This window comes from Beta vulgaris, chromosome 1 (assembly GCF_026745355.1).
Source record: "Beta vulgaris subsp. vulgaris cultivar EL10 chromosome 1, EL10.2, whole genome shotgun sequence".
Taxonomy (NCBI): Eukaryota; Viridiplantae; Streptophyta; class Magnoliopsida; order Caryophyllales; family Amaranthaceae; genus Beta; species Beta vulgaris.
The window spans coordinates 16,097,524-16,118,041 of record NC_079202.1 but is presented as its reverse complement, the minus strand read 5'-3'; the positions used below and the strand labels follow the sequence as shown (position 1 = coordinate 16,118,041).

At 36.2% G+C, this 20,518-nt stretch overlaps 2 protein-coding genes across 2 annotated transcripts; one reads left to right on the top strand and one right to left on the bottom strand.

Moving 5' to 3' along the window:
• The first annotated feature begins 927 nt into the window (after nucleotides 1–927).
• LOC104905883 (serine/threonine-protein kinase BSK1) lies at nucleotides 928–6,350 on the top strand. Its single transcript, XM_010694535.4, has 9 exons — nucleotides 928–1,522; nucleotides 1,609–1,744; nucleotides 2,570–2,703; nucleotides 3,159–3,264; nucleotides 3,843–3,928; nucleotides 4,322–4,510; nucleotides 5,126–5,290; nucleotides 5,369–5,482; nucleotides 5,819–6,350. Exons 1-9 carry the CDS (start codon nucleotides 1,238–1,240, stop codon nucleotides 6,071–6,073), a joined length of 1,470 nt encoding a protein of 489 aa, XP_010692837.1. The 5' UTR covers nucleotides 928–1,237; the 3' UTR covers nucleotides 6,074–6,350.
• Nucleotides 6,351–16,114: 9,764 nt separating this feature from the next.
• LOC104905884 (ATP-dependent zinc metalloprotease FTSH, chloroplastic) lies at nucleotides 16,115–20,303 on the bottom strand. The gene is made up of 5 exons (XM_010694536.4): nucleotides 18,786–20,303; nucleotides 17,630–17,876; nucleotides 17,349–17,532; nucleotides 17,093–17,264; nucleotides 16,115–16,648 (listed from the first exon to the last, which is right to left on the bottom strand). The coding sequence occupies exons 1-5, from the start codon at nucleotides 20,076–20,078 to the stop codon at nucleotides 16,427–16,429; spliced, it is 2,118 nt and encodes a 705-aa protein (XP_010692838.1). The 5' UTR covers nucleotides 20,079–20,303; the 3' UTR covers nucleotides 16,115–16,426.
• Between the last annotated feature and the right edge of the window lie 215 nt (nucleotides 20,304–20,518).

Sequence of the window (20,518 nt, the reverse complement as noted above, 5' to 3'; positions counted from 1 at the left end):
ATTCCTCTCTCAACGTCTGAAAAAATATCATGAGTCATATTTGACTAAATTCACTAAATCATCCCAAACATGATTAGAATAAAAAAATTTCATCCCCCCTCTCTCACATACTTTATCACCATAACCATACAGTTTATCTCTCATTATCATTGCACTATGGAGTACTCCCTCTGTTTTTTTGTTCTTCCTACTTGAACTACTTATGCCAATACTGATCTTTGATCTTAAATATTTTCTATTACATATTAGTAAAAGTTATAATGATTAATGAATCTTAATAAGTACTTATTAAGATGAATCAAACAAGACTCCTACATGACTATAATTTTTATAATATATTGAAAATAATTTAGAAGATTCTCTATAATGGTAAATAGTGTCAAGATTCCAAGTAGGAAGAACTGTATCATACAGAAGATTATATTAGTATTTATGTTTTTTTATATGAACATTAGTTGATAATTATTTTGATAGTAAATTAGTTGTTAATTAAAAATTAATTAGGATTGAAATAGTATTTTTTTTAGAAAATTTATAATTTTCAGAATTGCATAATAGAATAGCAAAAGAAATATCAATATATAGGTATTTTAAAATTATGCCTATTGATATTTTTACTTTTTACTTGTTTTAAATCTATAATTATCTTGATAATTTCACTGACAAAATATATGTATTGCTCATTAAATGATTGACTGAGTCTCACGTGCTCATAATAAATTTTACTTTTGTTCACGGTGTGAACAAATTCGCACTTGGTCACACTACCACCAACCTTCTTTCACATGTAGGTATGAAAAGAAAGTAAATTTTTAAATTTAAACTCCAATTACCCTTTTCAAATTTAAACTCCCATGAACATTTTTTTATGAACAAAAAACTAGCATAATGGAGAATGCTCTAAAGACTTTAGAAGACCGAAACAGAAGTGAAGCTACCCATCATTTTCCACACCACCTCAGTAATGGCAAACTAACGACCAAAACAACAATAAAAACTCCCTTTGTCAACGCAAAAGAAAAACCCAGCTTACAACTTGCAACAAGTTACAAGGTGTATAAACTAAAAATCCTGAGAGGCTCAGATCTTCTCCTTCTTTCTCTCTGAATTGACTATAAATTCCTACTTTACAAAGGTTAATTTGTCAACTCCCTTTTCCCACCAACCTAAGTTCAGTAATCCTTAAACTAAAGCCTTATTTAGAGGTGAAGCTAAGTTATTGTGAATAATAATAATAATGGGTTGTTTCCAATCAACATTGGTCCCTCCCAAACAACCTCTTAATCATGCTAATGGAGCTGGAGATTCCTCAGACATCGGCGACGGAACTTCGGCTTTATTCTTGGAGTTCTCACTGCAAGAATTGAAAGCGGCAACCGACAACTTCAGCTCCAAGTCTATCGTTTCTGAAGGCGGTGAAAAGGCCCCCAATGTCGTGTACCGTGGCCGCCTTCAGAATCGCCGATTGATCTCAGTCAAGAAGTTTTCTAAGCTTGCTTGGCCTGACCCCAAACAATTCGCTGTAATTTTTATTAATTTTATGCTTTTTCTGTGTGTTGGTTGCTTTTTTTATGAGTTTGATTTAATTTTTTTGTGTTTTGGGTGTAGGAGGAAGCTAAGGGAGTTGGGAAATTGCGACACAAAAAATTGGCGAATTTGATTGGGTACTGCTGTGACGGCGATGAGAGGTTGCTGGTTGCGGAGTTTATGTCTAATGATACACTTGCTAAACATCTTTTCCATTGTATGTGTGTGTTTGTGTTCTTTTGGTAAATTTTGATTGAGCTTATTTTTATAGAGTAGTTTACTTTTATGTAAACTAGTTTTATGTTTGTTTGTCATGTGATTATTTAGGAAATATTTTGGGGGTTAAAAAAGAAATGCTGAAAAGGGAAATGGGTATTTAGTTTTGTTTAAGAGCTTTTTTTTTTAAAAAAAAAAAATTGTGATTATTCTTAGGGTTTCTGAGTTGGGATTGTTCAATTCAGTTTGATTATCTGTGAAATATTGTTTTAGGTGCAGGTGTTATACAAAGAGAGATGGGATGCTTACTTGTATTTTGTTTACTTAGCAAGTCTAAACTTTGGTTTGCAGGTTTGTTCATCAAGGTTTGCATGGTTAATTAGGGTTAAAAGTTGGAGAATTTTTTATTGATTGAGGTCATGTTTTGGATATATGCCTAATATTTTCGTTTCACGAGCCTGTTCGGCCTATGAGTTTGCCCATTTAGTTAGTGAGCTAGCTGTGATTTCAGTGCTGATTTTCACTTTTTGTGTTGGAAATTGAATGATTATATATGTTTTGATTTGCTTCGTAACATAATCTATGTTGTTGATATAGCAATGAATTTTGTAAAAGAAGTCTTATGCCAATCTCCATAGGATTTGAATGCCTGTCCACCCTTAAATATCTCGGTTTCTTCTCCAATATTCATGGGAATGAAATTCCATACGAGGGATATGGGCATGAAACATCTCTTACAAATGAACATTCTAATTCATTATCATCAATTGCTACCCAAACGGGTCGTAAAAATGATCTTGCTCTCATGAAACGCTGTTCTTGGTAGGGGAGAGCCAAACACTTGAGTGGGCGATGCGATTGAGAGTTGCTTTATATATTGCTGAAGCACTGGAGTACTGCAGCACTGAAGGTCGCCCACTGTATCATGACTTAAATGCATACAGAGTTCTCTTTGATGAGGTATTGCAAAATACTCTCTCTATATGCCATATATATTTGCGATCTATAATTACTTCATTTTGCAAACCACACTTCTGTAACAATAATTTCCCATAAAAGTGCTTGTTGGAATAAATCTTGAAAGAGTATGTATGAATTGCAGATTGATATATTGTTTGTGAAACTAATGGTCAAAGTTTAACAGATTTGAACCCAAAAGGCAAATGTAGCTAATGCTTCTATTGTCCATATCTCTACTTTAATTGTCCTATTTTAATATTTTTCACTGTCCTTACATACTATTCATCAAACGATTATAGAGAGTAAAAATATATAGTTGTTTCTGGGCTCAAAATAAATATTTGTTGATCTGCTTCTTTTCACGTGCAATTTTCGAAGCTGAAGGTTGATGACAAGCTATGGTATGGAAATTTTCTTAAACAGTATTAAATCTTAACCACTTACACTTTTGACAGAACGGGGATCCACGACTTTCCTGTTTTGGCTTGATGAAAAACAGCAGAGACGGAAAAAGTTATAGTACAAATCTTGCCTACACACCACCAGAGTATCTAAGAAATGGTATCAAATTTTATTGTTAGTCGTAGATCTCCCTGATTTTTATATTTATTTAAGGTTGTAGTATGACTTCAAGTCGATTTTTTAGAAATAATTACTATGTTTTCTAACAATTGAATCAAGTATCATAATTGTAACAAGCTTGGGGTGGACCCTAGGACCTTGATCAGTTGAGGAATTGGGAATTATTTAAATATTGCACTTAGATTGGAACTTGGAACCCACCTAGAGTGTTATGGTCTTATGATTAATATTCCCTGGTGAGATGGTTAGTTGTCCAATGCTTTTAGAATTATTGGAGAGTGTGGACTGAGGAGTGAGTTGTTTGAGAGAGAGTGATAAAGTTGGTACACTTGAATCCCATTTCATCTATTGAAACACTCCCATAGAATACTAAACTTTCTTCTGTTATATTGTTATATACTAATATCAATTGAAACACAAAAAATTGTTATGGTCTTAGTATATTTTAGATTACCTGCATGTAATGTTTTAAGCTTACATTCATAGTGTGTTTTAGACTGCAATAGTGCAATGCTGTTAGTCACCTGCGATGACAATATTCTTTGACTTTCATACAGGAAGAGTTACCCCTGAAAGTGTAATATTCAGTTTCGGGACAGTTCTTTTGGATCTCCTTAGTGGCAAGCATATTCCTCCTACTCATGTGAGTCTATTTACTCCAGTAAATCCTGCGTTGTGTGATAAATGTTGTACAGTTATGTCATTCAGACTGCAGCTTTTCCAGTAGGCATTTCTTCCCCCCTAAGAGGCAAGGAGGGGGGGAGGGGGGGAATTGTTTAGATGTTGACTATAGATTATCTGGCCAATTAAGGAGACTTTATTTATGGACATAGCAGGGCTGGTACTGATCTAGTAAAATATTCTCATGTAAAGAGAATTAAGTTCAAGCTGAGTTTAAGATGGGCTCTAGTACTTTGGGTAATCTCAGAAATAATTTGTTCTTCCCCATTCCCATTAGTGATTGTCATTTGACTGCAATTTGCTGCTTAAATAGTTTAATGCTTACTGGAATATCATATTTGAATGTGTTGTGCAGGCTCTTGACATGATACGAGGGCAAAACCTCCTTGTCCTAATGGATTCACATTTGGAAGGAAAATTCTTAATGGAGGAGGCAACAGTTGTGTTTAATCTTGCCTCGCAATGCTTGCAGTATGAGCCAAGAGAACGGCCAAATGTCAAAGACCTAGTTACAACACTTACTCCAATACAGAATAAAGCTGATGTATGTGGTCAATTGCTAATGTTTTAGTTTCTGGGAGTTGGTCTATTGCATTTTCGTTCAGATATAAACTTTATTGCTTGTATGATCTACGCGTGGGACATTTTACTACTATCTGAATCACTGTTTGGACTGTGGATATTTTGGCTTCTGAACATGGTTTTAAATCACAGAGACAGTCGCAATTGCGATGACAGTCTCAGAACCACTTTTGCAGTTAATGCAGATGGTTTGCGGTTATCGCGGTTGCGGTAAGCTCAAAAACTCTTACAATGCGGCTGTGTTGCAGTGCTGCGGCCAAGATTTAATATCATGCTTCTGTAGACCACTAAATTTATTAGGCACTAATCAGGATTTTTGCCAAACTACAAATTATAACAAAAATATCAATAGATATGAGGAACGACCAGACGTGGTGATGCTGTCTCTTTTTGTTAGCATCACAATTATGCTTCAGTTGGATATGATGCTGTCTCTTTTTGTTAACATTTCCTGGCGGTTTTGTGCTGGGATGGTGTACATGCTGAAATGGAATTATTTTCACCCCCCGCAGAGAGAAAGAGTGGTGCAGAAAAAGATCTGTTTGTTTCGTGGAAGTAATATATATTCTGGTTACAGGTTCCATCTTATCTGATGTTGGGAATACCAAAGCCTGAGGATGCACCTGCTACACCTCCGCAGCCGCTTTCTCCAATGGGAGATGCTTGTTCTCGGTTGGATCTCACTGCTATCCATCAAATATTGGTTTCAACACACTACAAAGATGATGAAGGAACCAATGAGGTAATTGGATACCATTCTATTCACTAACGTAAATTTGCTTCTCATGCTGAAAGTAACATGTTTTCTGCTCTGGTCCAGTTATCTTTTCAAGAGTGGACACAGCAAATGAGAGATATCCTTGAGGCAAGAAAGCGTGGCGATTTGGCATTTCGTGATAAAGAATTCAAGACTGCAATAGACTGCTATTCACAGGTATGAACATCTTTTCATTGGTTACGGGTGGGGGAGTTTATGGCAACCATTTTGCTCATGCGGAATTGCTAGCCTCTAAGAGATAGATATGCTTTGCCTGTATCGCATAGATCCCAAATTATCACATAGATCCCCAGTCAGAATCTATCAGGTACTAGTGCACCCCCCCCCCCCCCCCACCCCCCCCCCCCCCAAAAAAAGAAGTTCCATTTCGGTACTCAATATTCTTCCAATTGGAATTCCTACTAGTACCATTTTGCTTTACTAGAGGCTTATAATCCTTATTGCTGACATCACTCTAAAGCTCATTGTTCGAACTGAAACTTCCTGTGGCAGTTTATAGATGTTGGAACTATGGTCTCTCCAACTGTTTATGCTCGTCGAAGTCTCTGCTATCTGTTCATGGACCAGCCGGACGCCGCTCTAAGAGATGCAATGCAAGCACAGTGTGTATATCCAGACTGGTCAACAGCTTTCTACATGCAATCAGTCGCCTTGTCAAAGCTTGACATGCACAAAGATGCAGCTGACATGTTAAATGAAGCTACTCAATTAGAAGAGAAACGGCAACGTAGTGTGAAAGGAGGCTGAGGACCAAACTCTGTACAATTCTTTCATCATTGGTTCTCAATTGTTTGTTTGTCTTCGCAGTACAAAGGGTGTATGTTGGGTGTATGTATGTCTTACTCTTGCATTTTGATGCTGTACCATATGAGGGAGAGGTGTATTTTATCGTTATTGGTTGACTGTTGGCCATTTATTAGTATTGAAATTCATTGAAATAATTTGTTCCATTTTAAATTATGTACATTTTCAAACATATAATACAACACAATTTTGGGAATTACAAGGTTGCAAGTTTTTTTTATATCCATATGAGCCACGAAGGCATTACAAAGTACAAAAAAGGGGAGGGGGATTCGAACCTATGACCTATCATTCACATGCCACAGCATCTCAATTTTAACCATTAGGTCAAGACATCCTTGATTATTACAGGGTTGTAAGTAGGGAAACAGGGTCGAGGTGCTATCAATGAGTTTGAGCTTCTTTCATGATGATTGTTTGAGCAGGGCGTTATTTGAGATCTTGATTGTGTCTAATAGTCCAAGTCAATATTAAATACGTTTTAAGGTGTGTTCTATCTATAGAACTTGTCATTAAAAACTTATTTTTTATAACTCATTTGAATTTATTGGAATTATTTTGAACTGAAATCTATTATTTTAAGTGAAGTAAAAGAAACTCCAGTAATTAATGTGATTAAAAGAGGTTAATTAGCTAAATTGGTAATAAAAGAAGGGTTTTGCTATTTGTCGTCCTATAATTACCTACTAACGCCCTAAATACAGTATTTATATACTATATTTGTATATTTACCTTTCTTCTCTCTGTCTCCCCTTCCCTCACTTCTTCCATACCACCACCACCACCACCTGTATTACTATCGCCACGCTGCCACCACCATCACGCCCACCACCACATGCTTCATCTCCCCCCTTTTAAGTATACCGACACACCACCACCATCCAAACCCTAAAACTGATTTTTTTTTTAAAAAAAAAAATAGAGAGGCGCCCACCATGGGCGTCCCACCACTGGTAGAGGCGTCCATGGCAGGCGCCTCACCCTGTGGTGGAGCGCCTGTCATGGACGCCTCTACCAGTGGTGGGGCGTCCATGGTGGGCGACTCATTTTTAAAAAATAAAAAATAAAAATTGGAGAGGTGTCCACCATGGATACCCCACCACCGGCGGAGCGTCTACTTTTTGAATTTTTGTGTAAATCAAAATGGGTAAAATTAGAGGAGAGAAGAAGGGTGAGTTGTCATGGTGGTGGTGTCCCGGAGGCTGTGGTGTGTCGGCGCTGGTGAAGATGATAGGGAGGGGGAGTGAAGAAGGAAGGGGAGAATGGGAAAAACAGAGGAGAGACGTAGGATGGGATATGGTGGTGTGACGGCGGCTGTGGTGGGGGTGGTGTGCCGGAGGCACTGGTGAAGTGGAAGATGATAGGGAAGGGAAGTGAGGAAGGAAAGGGAGAAATGAGAAAAGAGATGAAGTATACTTATACCGTATTTTTATACATGTATTTAGGGCGTAACTATTCCATGACATCATTTAGCAAACCAGTAAAAGAAAGGGCACGCTTATGCCATGTTGATATAAAAATAATGCTTGTGACATTTGGATATAAAAAAACACAATCGAAGACTAGACCTACTTTTTTGATGGGTCTAACATATGAAATATGTAGTCTTCACTTCCCTTCGTTCCATGTATTTATCTCATTATATTTATAAATATTACTAGAGACTCATGATCTTTTTCCAACGATTATGCAACTTTGTAGGATCAAATTTTATTCCCCGTTTTAGTAACAACACTAAGAAAATTACTTGAAAAGTAAAAATAAAAATAAGCTAGTCTAAATTGCAAAATAGAAGATGTGCCATGTTTTATATTTCTCATGGTACCGCTAGGCGCTATCTCAAATTATTTTCTTTTCGCTACACTTTAGTTTATCAATGATTTTACAGTCTTTTCACCATATATCCCTAACAAATTTTTTTTGTACCATATACCTTTTCGACTTTTGAAATTCACCATATACCCTTCACTTTTCAAAAAATACTTCAAACTACCCTTTTGACTAACAATGTTAGACTTTCGTTAGTCATTAACCCCTAATTTCCCCTAAACCTAATTAACCCTAAATCCTAAACCCTAAATAATCCTAACTAACCCAAAAACCTAACCCTAATTAAAAAGCCCACCAGCCCCCCACCCACCCCCAGCCCACCAGCCCCCACCCCCCCAGCCCACCACCCACAGCCCCACAACTCCATCCCCACCAGCCCCCTCCCCTGCAGTCGCGCCTCCCCCTGCCACCACCCCCAGCCTGCCGTGCCTCCCCCTTTCCACCACCCCCAGCCTGCATCCCCCTCCCACATCCACCCTCCCCTTCGAAAAATCAAGGACCGACGAAAAATAGAGGAGAGAGATAACGTGGGGGGTGCATATTTCTAGCGAAAAACAGAGGAGAGAGAGAGCGTGGGGTGCGTTTTTCCGGAGAAACACAGAGGAGAGAGAGTATGTCTGGGTGTGCATTTTTTCGGCGAAAAACATAGGAGAGAGCATTCCGACGAAAAACAGAGGAGAGAGAGAGAGCGTAGGGGTGTGTGTTTCTCCGACAAGGGTCTTGTTATGAGTAGGGGCTGCGAGAGAGGGAGAGAGGGATGGGGAGGGGAGGGGGGAGTCGGGTCTACAGGGGAGGAGGACTGGTGGGGTCAAGTGGTGGCGCTGGGGAGGGCTGGTGGCGCTGGTGCTGGGTTAGGGAGAGAGAGAATAAGGGTTTACTTAGGGTTAGGGTGGGCAAAGGGGTGTTTAGGGTTAGAGTATTAGATTAGAGGTTAGGGTTAGTGTTAAGTTCAGATTTAAGTTAGCTAATTAGGATGAAAGGGGAGTTTAGGGATTAATGACTAACGGAGTTTAACGCTGTTAGTCATTAAGGGTAAGTAAACTTATTTTTTGAAAAGTGAAGGATATATGGTGAATTTCAAAAGTCGAAAGGGTGTATGGTGCAAAAATAATTAGTCAGGAGAGTATATGGTGAAAAAACCGAAGATTTTATTTTATTTGTATTTAGAAAAACGACTATTCAGGTGAGATGAACTTAAGTATATATCTTTCTTTAAATTTTTGGTTTGATCAAAAAAATCTCCATGATTTTATTAATTAATTTGCTCATTTATTCTTAAAATATCCGCCATCTTCAATTTTTCTTAAATAATTTTATTTCCAATCTTTGTTCCGACTTTTCTTTATTTTCTTAGAATTCATCCAACAACTTTCTTTTCTATTTTTGTTTTAAAAATTATTTTTCTATTCAACCTTGGGTCAGATTGGAAAAAGAGAGAGGGAGGGAGAGAGCGCAAAGAAAGCGAGGGTAGTGAGATAGAGAAAAAGTGTGTGTGTAAATCTATTATTGATAGAAGAACAATATCTATGCATGAAAAGAGGGCTGCTTTTTTTTTTTAATTGAATATCAAATAAAAGAGTAAAATAAATTATTTATTGGATAGAAGAAGTACATCGCTTATAAACGGAAAGAACATACATGTTATTAAGCAAAATAACATCATATGTTGGAGAAAAAAACGTTTATTGAATAGAAGAACATTATTTCTACCTTATTTCTTTACATACGTCCCGTTAATGTTCTTCTGATAAAAATGAATTAATCCCTATTAGTAATAGTTTTCCCTTTAGAATAAAATGTGACCTCTTGTCTAAAAGCGACCCATTCAGCTTAATAAACGATATTTTTAACTTATAAAATAATCCTTTTAGACAGGGCTAAAAATAATTCGGATAAAATCCGAAATCCAACCAAATCTAAACCAAATTAATTATTAAGATTGGACTAGAAATATGTCTGGATTGGATTTAGATTGAATTTTTCTTAAATTTGGAATTTTAGATTGGTTTGGACTGAGGATGATTGGATCCACAAATCCAAAATAATCGAATAGCAAATAAGCATTGTATTCTATATTTGGGATTGGGCTTAAGTATTTTGGATAAAATTATTGAATTTGTATGAATTATTAGTTGTTATTACTGAATTTTTGTGGAATCTTAGGAATTGCTTCTATTATCGACAATTATTTTGATGCTCGTGCCTAAATGATTTCATCAAAAGAATAGAGTTTATTTTGGATATTCGCATTAGATCCAATCTAGTGTCTGAAAATTTAGATTGGATTGGTTTGGACTCAAACTCTGATTGATTTTGATTTGGATTGGAAAATTAAAATCCAAATTATATTTCGATTGGATTGTATTAGGCCTAAGTTCAAACCATATATCGAACTTTCACCCTTATTTTTAGGGCAAAAAGTAAGGTTGTTTTACAATAACTTCATTAAGGCGGTATTAATCAAAACTTACTATTCATTTGTATACTTAAAGGTGTAGTATCTGATGCAATTAACTATTAGTATTTTTTATATGTTGTGAGTTACATTTTCACCCGGCTAAAAATCTTCGAGGTGTGGAGAAGGGTTATGATTACTTAAGGAAAGCCAGAGTAGTGGAACCAAAAAATAAGGCAATTGCTCCAGAGATTGCAAGTTTTGAGAGCGCTCTTTTTTCAGTTTATAGTGGTGTTGATGCTCAGTCGGATAAGGGTCAAGCTTCGGGCCACGGAGCAATGGTTGCCGTGCACTAACCCACGAACTTCATGAGATGGAGTTGCAAGTCTAAGATGAAATCAAGAGAGGTGTCTCTTTCGAAGAGCACAAAAGAAAAATATAATTAAGATGGATGAGAGGTATCATGAGGACGAAACTCTGGAGATAGATGTCCTTTTTGCAAGCAAAACCTTCGCAAGGTCACCTTTGTCGACAACAAACGATCATCCTCTCGCATGATGATTTCCCGAGCATATGTAGGAGGGCTACAGAATGAGAAAGAACTCCAATTTTGTCAATCCACTCTTTTTCAATTTTAAAGGTTCCCATATTCACCTCAAAAATTAAAATATTATAAAAGGCCAAAACCTCCATAGTGCTACCGGGAGCACTTAGAACTATATGCTTCCTCTCACATTTTATGCATTGCTCATTTGAGTAAAACATGTGATAAATGTTCAAAAAAATATGCTCAGGAGTACATAATTAATTCTAGGTGATCCATGATGCATGCACCTAAGAATTTGCACTTAGGAGGCCCCTCGCAACTTCAAGTTGAGGAAAACGCATGCCTCTAATCCGGCTCTCATTGTGAATGAGGGCTTTGTAGCTGATGTCTCAAAGAAGCCAACAAGTCCGAAGGAAGGAAATTGAACATCTAGGATTCTTTAAGAAATGCAAAATATCGACTTAAGTATGGATGCCTCAACTAACAAGTGCAAATGTTCTAATATATGCCTTAAGAGAAGAAGACCGGTTGGACGAGTTGATGTAATTCCCATCTCTACTTCTAGAAGAAGGTTCATAAAGCGAATAAACAAATGTGATATTTCTCAAGTAGGATCCAAGAGGAGAAGTAATGTTCCACTTTCGTCGGATATCTCTTATCATTAGGGAAACAACATGTTAGTTTGCTTTGCTCTTGTTTTAATGCATGTCTCTATAGGTATTGTAGTCAAGTTCAGGATTCCCAATACCTAGAAAGTGGTGTTAGATTTGTGGGTCTTAAATTTCTGTTTGTTTTCTTTTATGCAAATTTTATCAATGTAAAAAAGAAAAAAAAAAACAAAATCTTCAACGTCCTTCTTATACCTTTGGTAGAGGATCACATTTTCAAAACCCGCAATCTAGCTTAGTAAGCCGACCGAGAGTAGCCTTGTTGGAGATCTTATTGTAGTGCCAACATGGGACACTCACTTTACTTTGAAAGAAAATGCAGAATGTGTAATTGTCTTCATTCAAAGTTTTTTTTTGGTGTTAGAGCAAGTAAGCATAATGATGTAGACGATATTTAATCACAGACCCCATTTATCACTCCCACAAAACTTTATTAACTAAGCTAGATGGTATCAATTTATCTTCATTATTTGATGTAATTCTTTTCAATAAATGTGATTGTTATGCCTTCATCCTTGTGTTCAAACAAATTTGTCATTAGAGAATTAAGTGAATTTCAATGGCCAAACTCTCACCATTCAGGAACTTATTTGATTGATTATCTCTCATCTTCCACAATCTTGTAATTTGGTGTTTTAATGGTTCCTTCTCAGCAAAATGCCCAATTTAACCTCACGTAATCTCATAATTTGAAGTTTTTGTAGTATTTTCTAGGTATAATGCCAACTAACTTTAGGCCCCTGCATAATGCAGGGGAACTATTTAGTATAATAACAATGTTTATATATCAGCTATAATGAAAATGTATAAACGATTCTTACTTTAACTTGATAAAAAACTTTGTGTTTATACACCTTTATATTAATTATAAAGTTGTTTAACATATACATGATACTCATATGTTTTGGAAGACTTCTTTTTAGTGCAAAACAAAATTTATTAAGAAGTTACTTCCTTCGTTCTATTTATATATATAGTATTGCAAAATGAGATTTTACACTATCCGTTCACCATCATACCCTTTCACTATATATTATGATTTTTATGTAAGGAAAAATATTTTCATGTGGGGTCTTGTTAGATTCGTCTCGATATATATTTTTAGAATATCAATTTTATATAATTTTACTAAAAAGTAATTAAAGATATTAATAGATAAAATAGTGCATTGACAAACGTGAAAACTCAATTGTTGCAGTAAAAAAAGAACAGATGTTGTATAACATAGTCATAAGCAAAGCCAACAACACCTTAAGAGGAACTTCGGAATTCCATATTTTCTCCACCACTTTCGATACAATTGAACTGCTAATAACTTATGTATGGGAATTCTTTGAAAAATTAATAAAGTGATGACATGATTTAATATAATATACCAATTTTGGTGTAGCTCCACAAAGCCATCATCTAAGGGTTGAGATGACAAAGGTAAATTAATGATCTCAACTGCTTCAAAAAGGGAGAAAATTTGCACGAACTTGGTCTTATCCCAGTAACCACTTAGGGGTCAATTGTCTTAGAAACCCTCACACATTACAGTCTTCATTTTTTACTCGAAATGGCCTTAAAGTGTTAGACTTCCCATGTTCTTTCTCATAAATTAGTACTATTAGGCAATTTTTACTCGTGACGAGAAATGGCTACATAAAATTAGCCATGACTAAGAACTGGTCTGGGAGATACAAACCTACCATGTGATAGGAATTGTCCTTGAACTTTAACACATGGCCGAAAAAACTGTCTTTTTTGAAACATCATAAGAAATTTTGTTCCAACTAACGGAATAAGTACCATATGGGGTAAATACCTTATTCCCCGTTGCTACCTGAAATTACCACAATTTCGATGATAATTGTATCATACCTTATTCCCCGTTCCATCTGACGTAATGAGTATCATACGGGTTTCCCACTTTACTTTTTTGCCTAAATACCTTATTCCCGTTGCTACTTGAAATAATCCTTACTCATTAGTTTCTTCCTAAAAACAATTTTAGAATATATTAAGCCACCATATTTTAATTTAAGAATAATTTAGAAAATGATAATTTTGTATAGTAAAAAATATAAATACACAGTACTTGTATAATGTATGTGTGTTTTATAAGTTCTCCATATGATTTACATTTCAATATTATCTTTTACATCAAAGAAAAAAGAAGCTGTCAAAACAAAGTGCATAGGCAAATTAACAACTTTTCTAATTCGATAACTTCTTATCTTTCAACAACAGTTTTACACTCTTATAGACACAACTAAAATTGAATACTTATAAATCCCTCTTTTGATATATAAGCTTGATATATAATTAACTCATTTTGTTGATTCACCTTCTCAATTAGTGTCTCGAAGCTCATTAAAGAAAGCTATATTTTATAATTTAAGCACATGGGCCATGTTTCACTCTCTCTGCTAATCCTTTATTTTAGAATTTTTATATAAATGGGCCAAATTCAAAGTGTACTTTTCTTTAAAAATGATATTAATATCAAGCGTAAGTTCATAAGTGGATGTATTTATATTTTTTGTTTCATTTGAATGTAAGAGCGTGGGAAAATTTTGAGTGATCCTAAGGTTAACCCTCTTAGACACAATAAAATAATAATATTAATATATATACAATAAATTGGAGAGAGAACAATCATAAAATTAATGTCTGAATGTACTCTTGGCCAAGGAAATTTCAATAATTAGAGGGTTGGCAACCGTTGGATCACCTAATCATCTAAATTTTTTCGAACTTATATCGTCATAGTTTTGTCAAAATAAGTTGAAGTGAACCGACCCTTATATGTTGGTTTTCATTTTTTTACCTTATTTAATTTCTTGTTTCATATATTGTCTCTTGTCTTACTTCTCTCACTTTAAGGGACTGTTCTCCCCAGCTTATTTTCAGTTCAGTTCAATTCCTAAATTATTATCATTACTATTAGTTATAATTTAACTCAGTTCACTTCAGTTCAATTCAGTTCAGTTGTTTATGCTAAAGAGAACATGCCGTAACTCTGTTTTTTTTTTTAAAAAAAAAAAAGTATGTATTGGTCGTGGATATGATTTGTTATGATGATTCATATTAGCCCACCTTAGACCACTTTGGGACTAAAGATTGAGTTGTTGTTTTTATTGTTTTTGTTATATGTAACCTCTGATCATAGTCATGGTGTGACATATTTTTTTTTTTTGAACAAAACATCTTTTTATTTCTTATTTGGTAATAAAATAAATTTGCATGACTATTATTATTGCATTTGCATTTCCTCCTGAACGGGCTAGCATCTCATTATATTCATTACCAAAAGTGAATTAAGAAAAAAGAAAAATTAGCTAGCTAACATATTATCAGGATATCATACTATTTCACATTTGCAATTTTTTAATTCAACCCATCACCCATGAGTTATTTTATACTTCTTTCATAAAGTATGATATATAATAGGATGATCATGTCATATATGAACACTGCGAAAAAGGTAAAAGAGTAAACAGAGGAAGGAATGTGTGTGTATTTTTGAACGGATTTATAATACAGTCATTCAATTGTGTGTAACTATATTTCCTTAAACAATTTCAGTATCAAATCTAAAACCATCCTGCAGATATTTTCAACTTCAAAAAGAGTAGCTGAATGGAATATTTGACAGGAAAGGAAAAACTTGGAAGATTTGCTTAAGTGGAGTTTTTCTTCCAGTGATGAATCTTTCTTTTACGGCCCAAATCACGGATATATCTTCAACTTAAGGGAATTGGAGGTTTTCCTAAAGTATTCAATGATTGATTTTTAAAAATTTTGGAAACTAATAATATCATAATCAAACAAAATCATTTTAATGGGATGTGACACGTGGCATCTATTTTATTGCTCTATGAATGTGGAGTGAATTGTTTCAGCTTGTTCATTGATGACACGTGGCATCTAATTTTTTCTAGCTTTAATATTATATATGATAACAACTTTGATTTCCTTTATGGATCGAGATCCTCTCTTTTCATAGAAATTTCAGACGAGGTGTCCCCTTCAAGGCCAGTATATTACCATATAAAAGAAAGTAAAAGTTATTCCCTCCAAGGACCCCTCCAAGGACCCTATATTACCATATAGGACATTGCTTGAATTTAGGGTAATGGATTACAGGAGTAATAAAAGTCAAACAATCTTCCCCTTCAAAAAAAAAGTCAAACAATCTTAATAAAGGAAAGATGAAGGTGAATTGAGATGATTACAAGGGAATAATGTGTTTTTGTTGTGATGAGAATGAAGAGAAGAAGTTATTACCATCCACATGAGGATAACAATTACTTTAGGAGGTGGTGGGCGACTGCTACCACCCCTATAATCAGAGTAACAATTCCCTTATCCATTCCTTTTTCTTCTTACCATTACTAACTTATCCCTCACATCACCACTTCTTCCCTTCATAATCACTTTTAACCACCCTATTTTTCTTAGTTTGACTTTTATTACCCCCTTAATACATTACACTCAATACATTACACTCAATCCAAGCGAGCCCATAAAAGAAAAGTTTCCACTCCGACACAACAAGATACAATGAAAGCCAAGAGCTAGTAATTTCCCTTTCATTTCTAGAGAAGGAATCTAGCACACTACACAAAAAGATTACATTGTATTTTGTGGGTGTTTTACATATCTTTACAATCTGTAGCAAGGAGAAAGCTTAAGGCATAGCGAAGTCCTGTGCACCGTTGAATTTTTGTACACCAGACAAGTCAGATCCTTCTTTTCATCAAATATGCTGTATGTATTTTCTAACAGGTTTTGTACAAGAATGGCAAATTGATGTACTTGATACAAGTATATATTACTACAAGAATTCTGGACCTGATGGCTTGACATTTCTAAGAAACATACAATTCAGCCTTACCATCAATGAACAAGCTCATGAACTCTTCCCCATCAACAGTCTCCTTCTCAATAAGAAGCTGGGCAAGTTTGTGGAGGATGTCGATGTGAGTGTTGACAATCTCAGTCGCTCTTTTATATGCTGTCTCCACCAACTCTCTTACTTCGCCATCAACCACATCAGCGGTTGCCATAGAGTAATCTTTTGAACTTGCCATCTGTAAAATATATGCATACACAATATGTCAATATGTGCCAGTGCCATATCGCAAGTCTCCAACACTCGGGATTTATAAGGGTACTGCTTAGAGACTGGTAAGACAACATGCGAAGACGGGTAAATTTTATCTGGATATATATAATAGGGAAAAACCAGGTCCACAATTTAAATCCTACACACAGGAGCATGATGTGCTACTAGGCATTTTCTTTTAATCATATTTCCATGTTCATTTAATCATATTTCTATGTTGTTTTCATCAATACATGTCCATGTTCTTTTCATTGCACTTCCATTGTTTAGCATAAATGATATTTTTGAACATGTGCATGTTCTTTTTATGTCTCGCTGTTCTTTCGATTTGAACATACAAAAGAGCATGCATGCAAGCGTAATGAAAATAATTTGCAACAAAGAGCTTGATGCACATCATTATGCCTACCTGTTGTCCCAAGAATGGGTTTCCACCACCACCACCAATAGCAATTTGTCCAATTTTCTTACTGAATCCAAATCTCTCAACCATCTGCCTTGCCACTCGTGAAACTTGCATGAAGTCATTAGAAGCACCTGTTGTAACATTGTCTTCACCAAATATAACTTCTTCAGCTACCCTGCAAACGAAGGGAATTTCAGGGCCAACAGTAACAATTAAGATTGTGTTAGAAGGTAACAACAACCGTTAAGACATTACGGACCTGCCACCAAGAGCAACAGCCATCTGATTTTCGAGATAGCTTCTGCTGTAAAGGCCAGATTCCAGCCTTTCTTCACTGGGGGCAAAGAATGTAAGACCACCAGCTTGTCCACGAGGAATGATTGAAATTTTGGCTACAGGATCATACTCGGGCATGAGCGCACCCACTAAGGCATGACCCGCCTCTGCAAAAAAATGATAATTTTTAAATAAGTCACAACCTAAAAGACAAGCATTATAGGGCAAAAATTGTTAGAGCTACGCTTGATCGTTAGTGCCAACCATGATAAGCTACTAATCGTTTCTTCTCTTCTGAAACAACTGCATTTTTCTTCTCTGGACCGGCAATAATTCTCTCTAGGGCATCAGCTATCTCATCTTTGCTGATTTCCTTGAGTTCTCTCCTAGCTGCAAGGATTGCTGCTTCGTTCATCAGATTTTGCAAGTCTGCTCCAGTAAAACCAGGGGTTCTCCTTGAAATCTTTTCAAAGTCCACATCTTTCGCTAGTGCCTTTCCACGGGAGTGGACCTTTAACCCCCAACAAGCACAACAAATCAGCAGATAACTCATTATAATATCCATGTAAAAACATCCAAGAAGTGAAACGAATTGATAAGAACTCAAATGCCAAACAGCATAAACACCCTAAACATACCCTGTAGTTAGAAGTACTTCATTTTGTAATACCATCCTTCATTGGATTACCATCTTTCTTTATAGTATGTTACTTTGGAAAAAACATTACAATTTGCAGCCCTTTTAGTAAGCGGTAAAATATGGTGGTATTTGTAATGAATTTTATAGTAAAAAAAAGTCTTGTCAAAGTCCTTGGTAATATAAAAATCAATCCTTAAACATGTGTTTCTCTCTATAAAATGCATTACCATCTATTTAGACTATTACCACTTTAAAAGTGGTATAGAGTAGGAAAGAAAATTTGTGTAAACAATCACATGTTTGGAGATGAAATTTTATTACCATCGATGTATCTTGCAAAGTATATATGCTTTAATTCCCATTACCAGCATTTAGTCCCCCCTACCATACGGGCGTTAGTACTCATAAATAATGATTTCCTAGGAAAGCTTGACCTCACTTCTAAGATGAAAGCTTGACTTGAATTCAGCCTCCATTAACAACAATCAAAGCCAAGACACTACACATGTTCCTGTGTTCACATATATAACAGGAGCATCGATGCTTTGCGCCTGTTATCCATTGAAGTTAATTCAGTCTCACTTGGAATATCTTTTCAGCTAGCATAAGATAGATTCCAACAATTCCGATGGACCTACTGACCTAGGAAACGTTTATAGCCTAGACATGCAACATTCATGCTTACCAAAACAATCTATTCTTCCAATGTGAATTCAGTAGACTAACAAATCAAAAAGCATGCAAGTAGATAAGAGTTCCTGAATAGAGCTTATATTATACCTGAAGGATCTTAACTCTCCCAGCAACATCAGGCCGATCAACAGTCACCTGACGATCGAACCTCCCGGGCCTCAACAAAGCAGAATCAAGAACATCCGGCCTATTAGTAGCAGCCAAAACAATGACACCAGAATTTCCAGAAAACCCATCCATCTCAGTCAACAACTGATTGATAGTCTGTTCCCTCTCATCATTTCCACCACCCATCCCTGCTCCTCTTTGTCTCCCAACAGCATCAATCTCATCAATAAACACAATGCAAGGTGCCTTGCTCTTTGCCTTCTCAAACAAATCCCTCACCCTAGAAGCTCCCACCCCAACAAACAGCTCCACAAACTCCGACGCCGCACACGAAAAGAACGGAGTGCCGGCCTCCCCAGCCACCGCCCTCGCCAACAGCGTCTTCCCTGTCCCGGGTGGCCCCACAAGGAGACACCCTTTTGGAATTTTTGCCCCCAATGCAGTATACTTATCAGGGTTCTTCAAGAAGTCTACAACTTCCTGCAACTCTAATTTCGCCTGATCAGCACCGGCAACATCAGCGAATGTCACACCAGTTTCCGGCACCTCCTGGAACTTAGACTTGGACCGACCGAAATCCATCGGCCCACCAAGCCCACCAGGCCCACCTGGACCACCTTGGGCCCGACGGAACAAGAAAAAAAGCCCAGCAAAGGCAATAAACGGAAACAACAAATTCCCAATAAAACTAAACAACCCATTTCCACCCTCTCCTTCAGAAACAGAAATATCAACACCATTCATTGCTAAAATATCAATAAGATCAGGATCATTGGGAACTACAACAGAAGCTCTTCTACCATCAATGGCAGTTAACTGTAAAACAGAACCATCTTTACTAAATCTTACCCTTTCTACCTTACCCTTTTTTACCGCTGTTAAAAACTCACTATACCTCCATTGTGCACCTTCTGGAAGGTCCGGATTTGAGGGTTTTGGAGCATTCAAAATCAAATTCTGCGAAAAGGGTGATGAGTTTGGGAGATTTGGATTGTTGGGTTGAGCTTCAATTACTTGGGGAGGTTGAGATTGAGGAGGAGGGAGATTATCCACGGCTAAAGCTTGCTGAGAACCCAAAGTTGAGGATAAAATTAGGGCTGTTGTTAAGGCTGAATTTGAAGGGAATTTAAGGTTTTGAGAATTGGGGAAAGATTGAGTGATTACAAATTTCTTTCTTGATGAAGAAATTGTGGGTTTTGTGGTTTTAGGTGTTGGTGGGAAAATTTGGACGCCATTGGTCAGGAAGGTTGAAGAAAGTAAAGGGTTAGACATGGTTGAATTGAAGGTTTTCAAGAAATTGGAGAGTACTGAGGTTTTGTTTGTCTGGGTTTTTAGAGAAAGAGGAGAGAGAGAAAAGAGGGGGGAAGATTTTATGGATGAAAGGTGATGTTGCTGGAGCTTGGAGGTACACAAATGTTATCTGTAGATATTTGCTTTTGGGAATTTTGAGTTGAATTGAATTAAACAAAGTTTTCCAGTGTGTTGGATTAATTTGTAAACAAGAGTGTCAAAGTGGGGTTTTATGGTGTTAAAGAGAGGTTTGAAAGGAAAGACGTATTTGTGGTTCAATACAAGCCATATGAGAGAGTTGTTTGGGTTGTGTCTACGTGTGCCTTCAATTATCCAGTCAACTAGCGCATTTTCTCGTTTTCTAATTGCCAATCTTTACCCTTTTTTTAAAAAAAAAAAAAATTGACAATAAAGGTCTGAAC

What these genes read in the sequence shown, in the direction of transcription:
- LOC104905883 (XM_010694535.4), top strand. Translation starts at nt 1,238, where the DNA reads ATGGGTTGTTTCCAATCAACATTGGTCCCTCCCAAACAACCTCTTAAT. An exon ending in CTGACCCCAAACAATTCGCT is followed by an intron (nt 1,523 to 1,608) that starts GTAATTTTTATT and finishes TTTTGGGTGTAG; the next exon opens with GAGGAAGCTAAGGGAGTTGG. An exon ending in ACCAGAGTATCTAAGAAATG is followed by an intron (nt 3,265 to 3,842) that starts GTATCAAATTTT and finishes ACTTTCATACAG; the next exon opens with GAAGAGTTACCCCTGAAAGT.
- LOC104905884 (XM_010694536.4), bottom strand. Translation starts at nt 20,078, where the DNA reads ATGTCTAACCCTTTACTTTCTTCAACCTTCCTGACCAATGGCGTCCAA. An exon ending in ACGATTAGTAGCTTATCATG is followed by an intron (nt 17,533 to 17,629) that starts GTTGGCACTAAC and finishes ATTTTTTTGCAG; the next exon opens with AGGCGGGTCATGCCTTAGTG. An exon ending in ACCCATTCTTGGGACAACAG is followed by an intron (nt 16,649 to 17,092) that starts GTAGGCATAATG and finishes TATATTTTACAG; the next exon opens with ATGGCAAGTTCAAAAGATTA.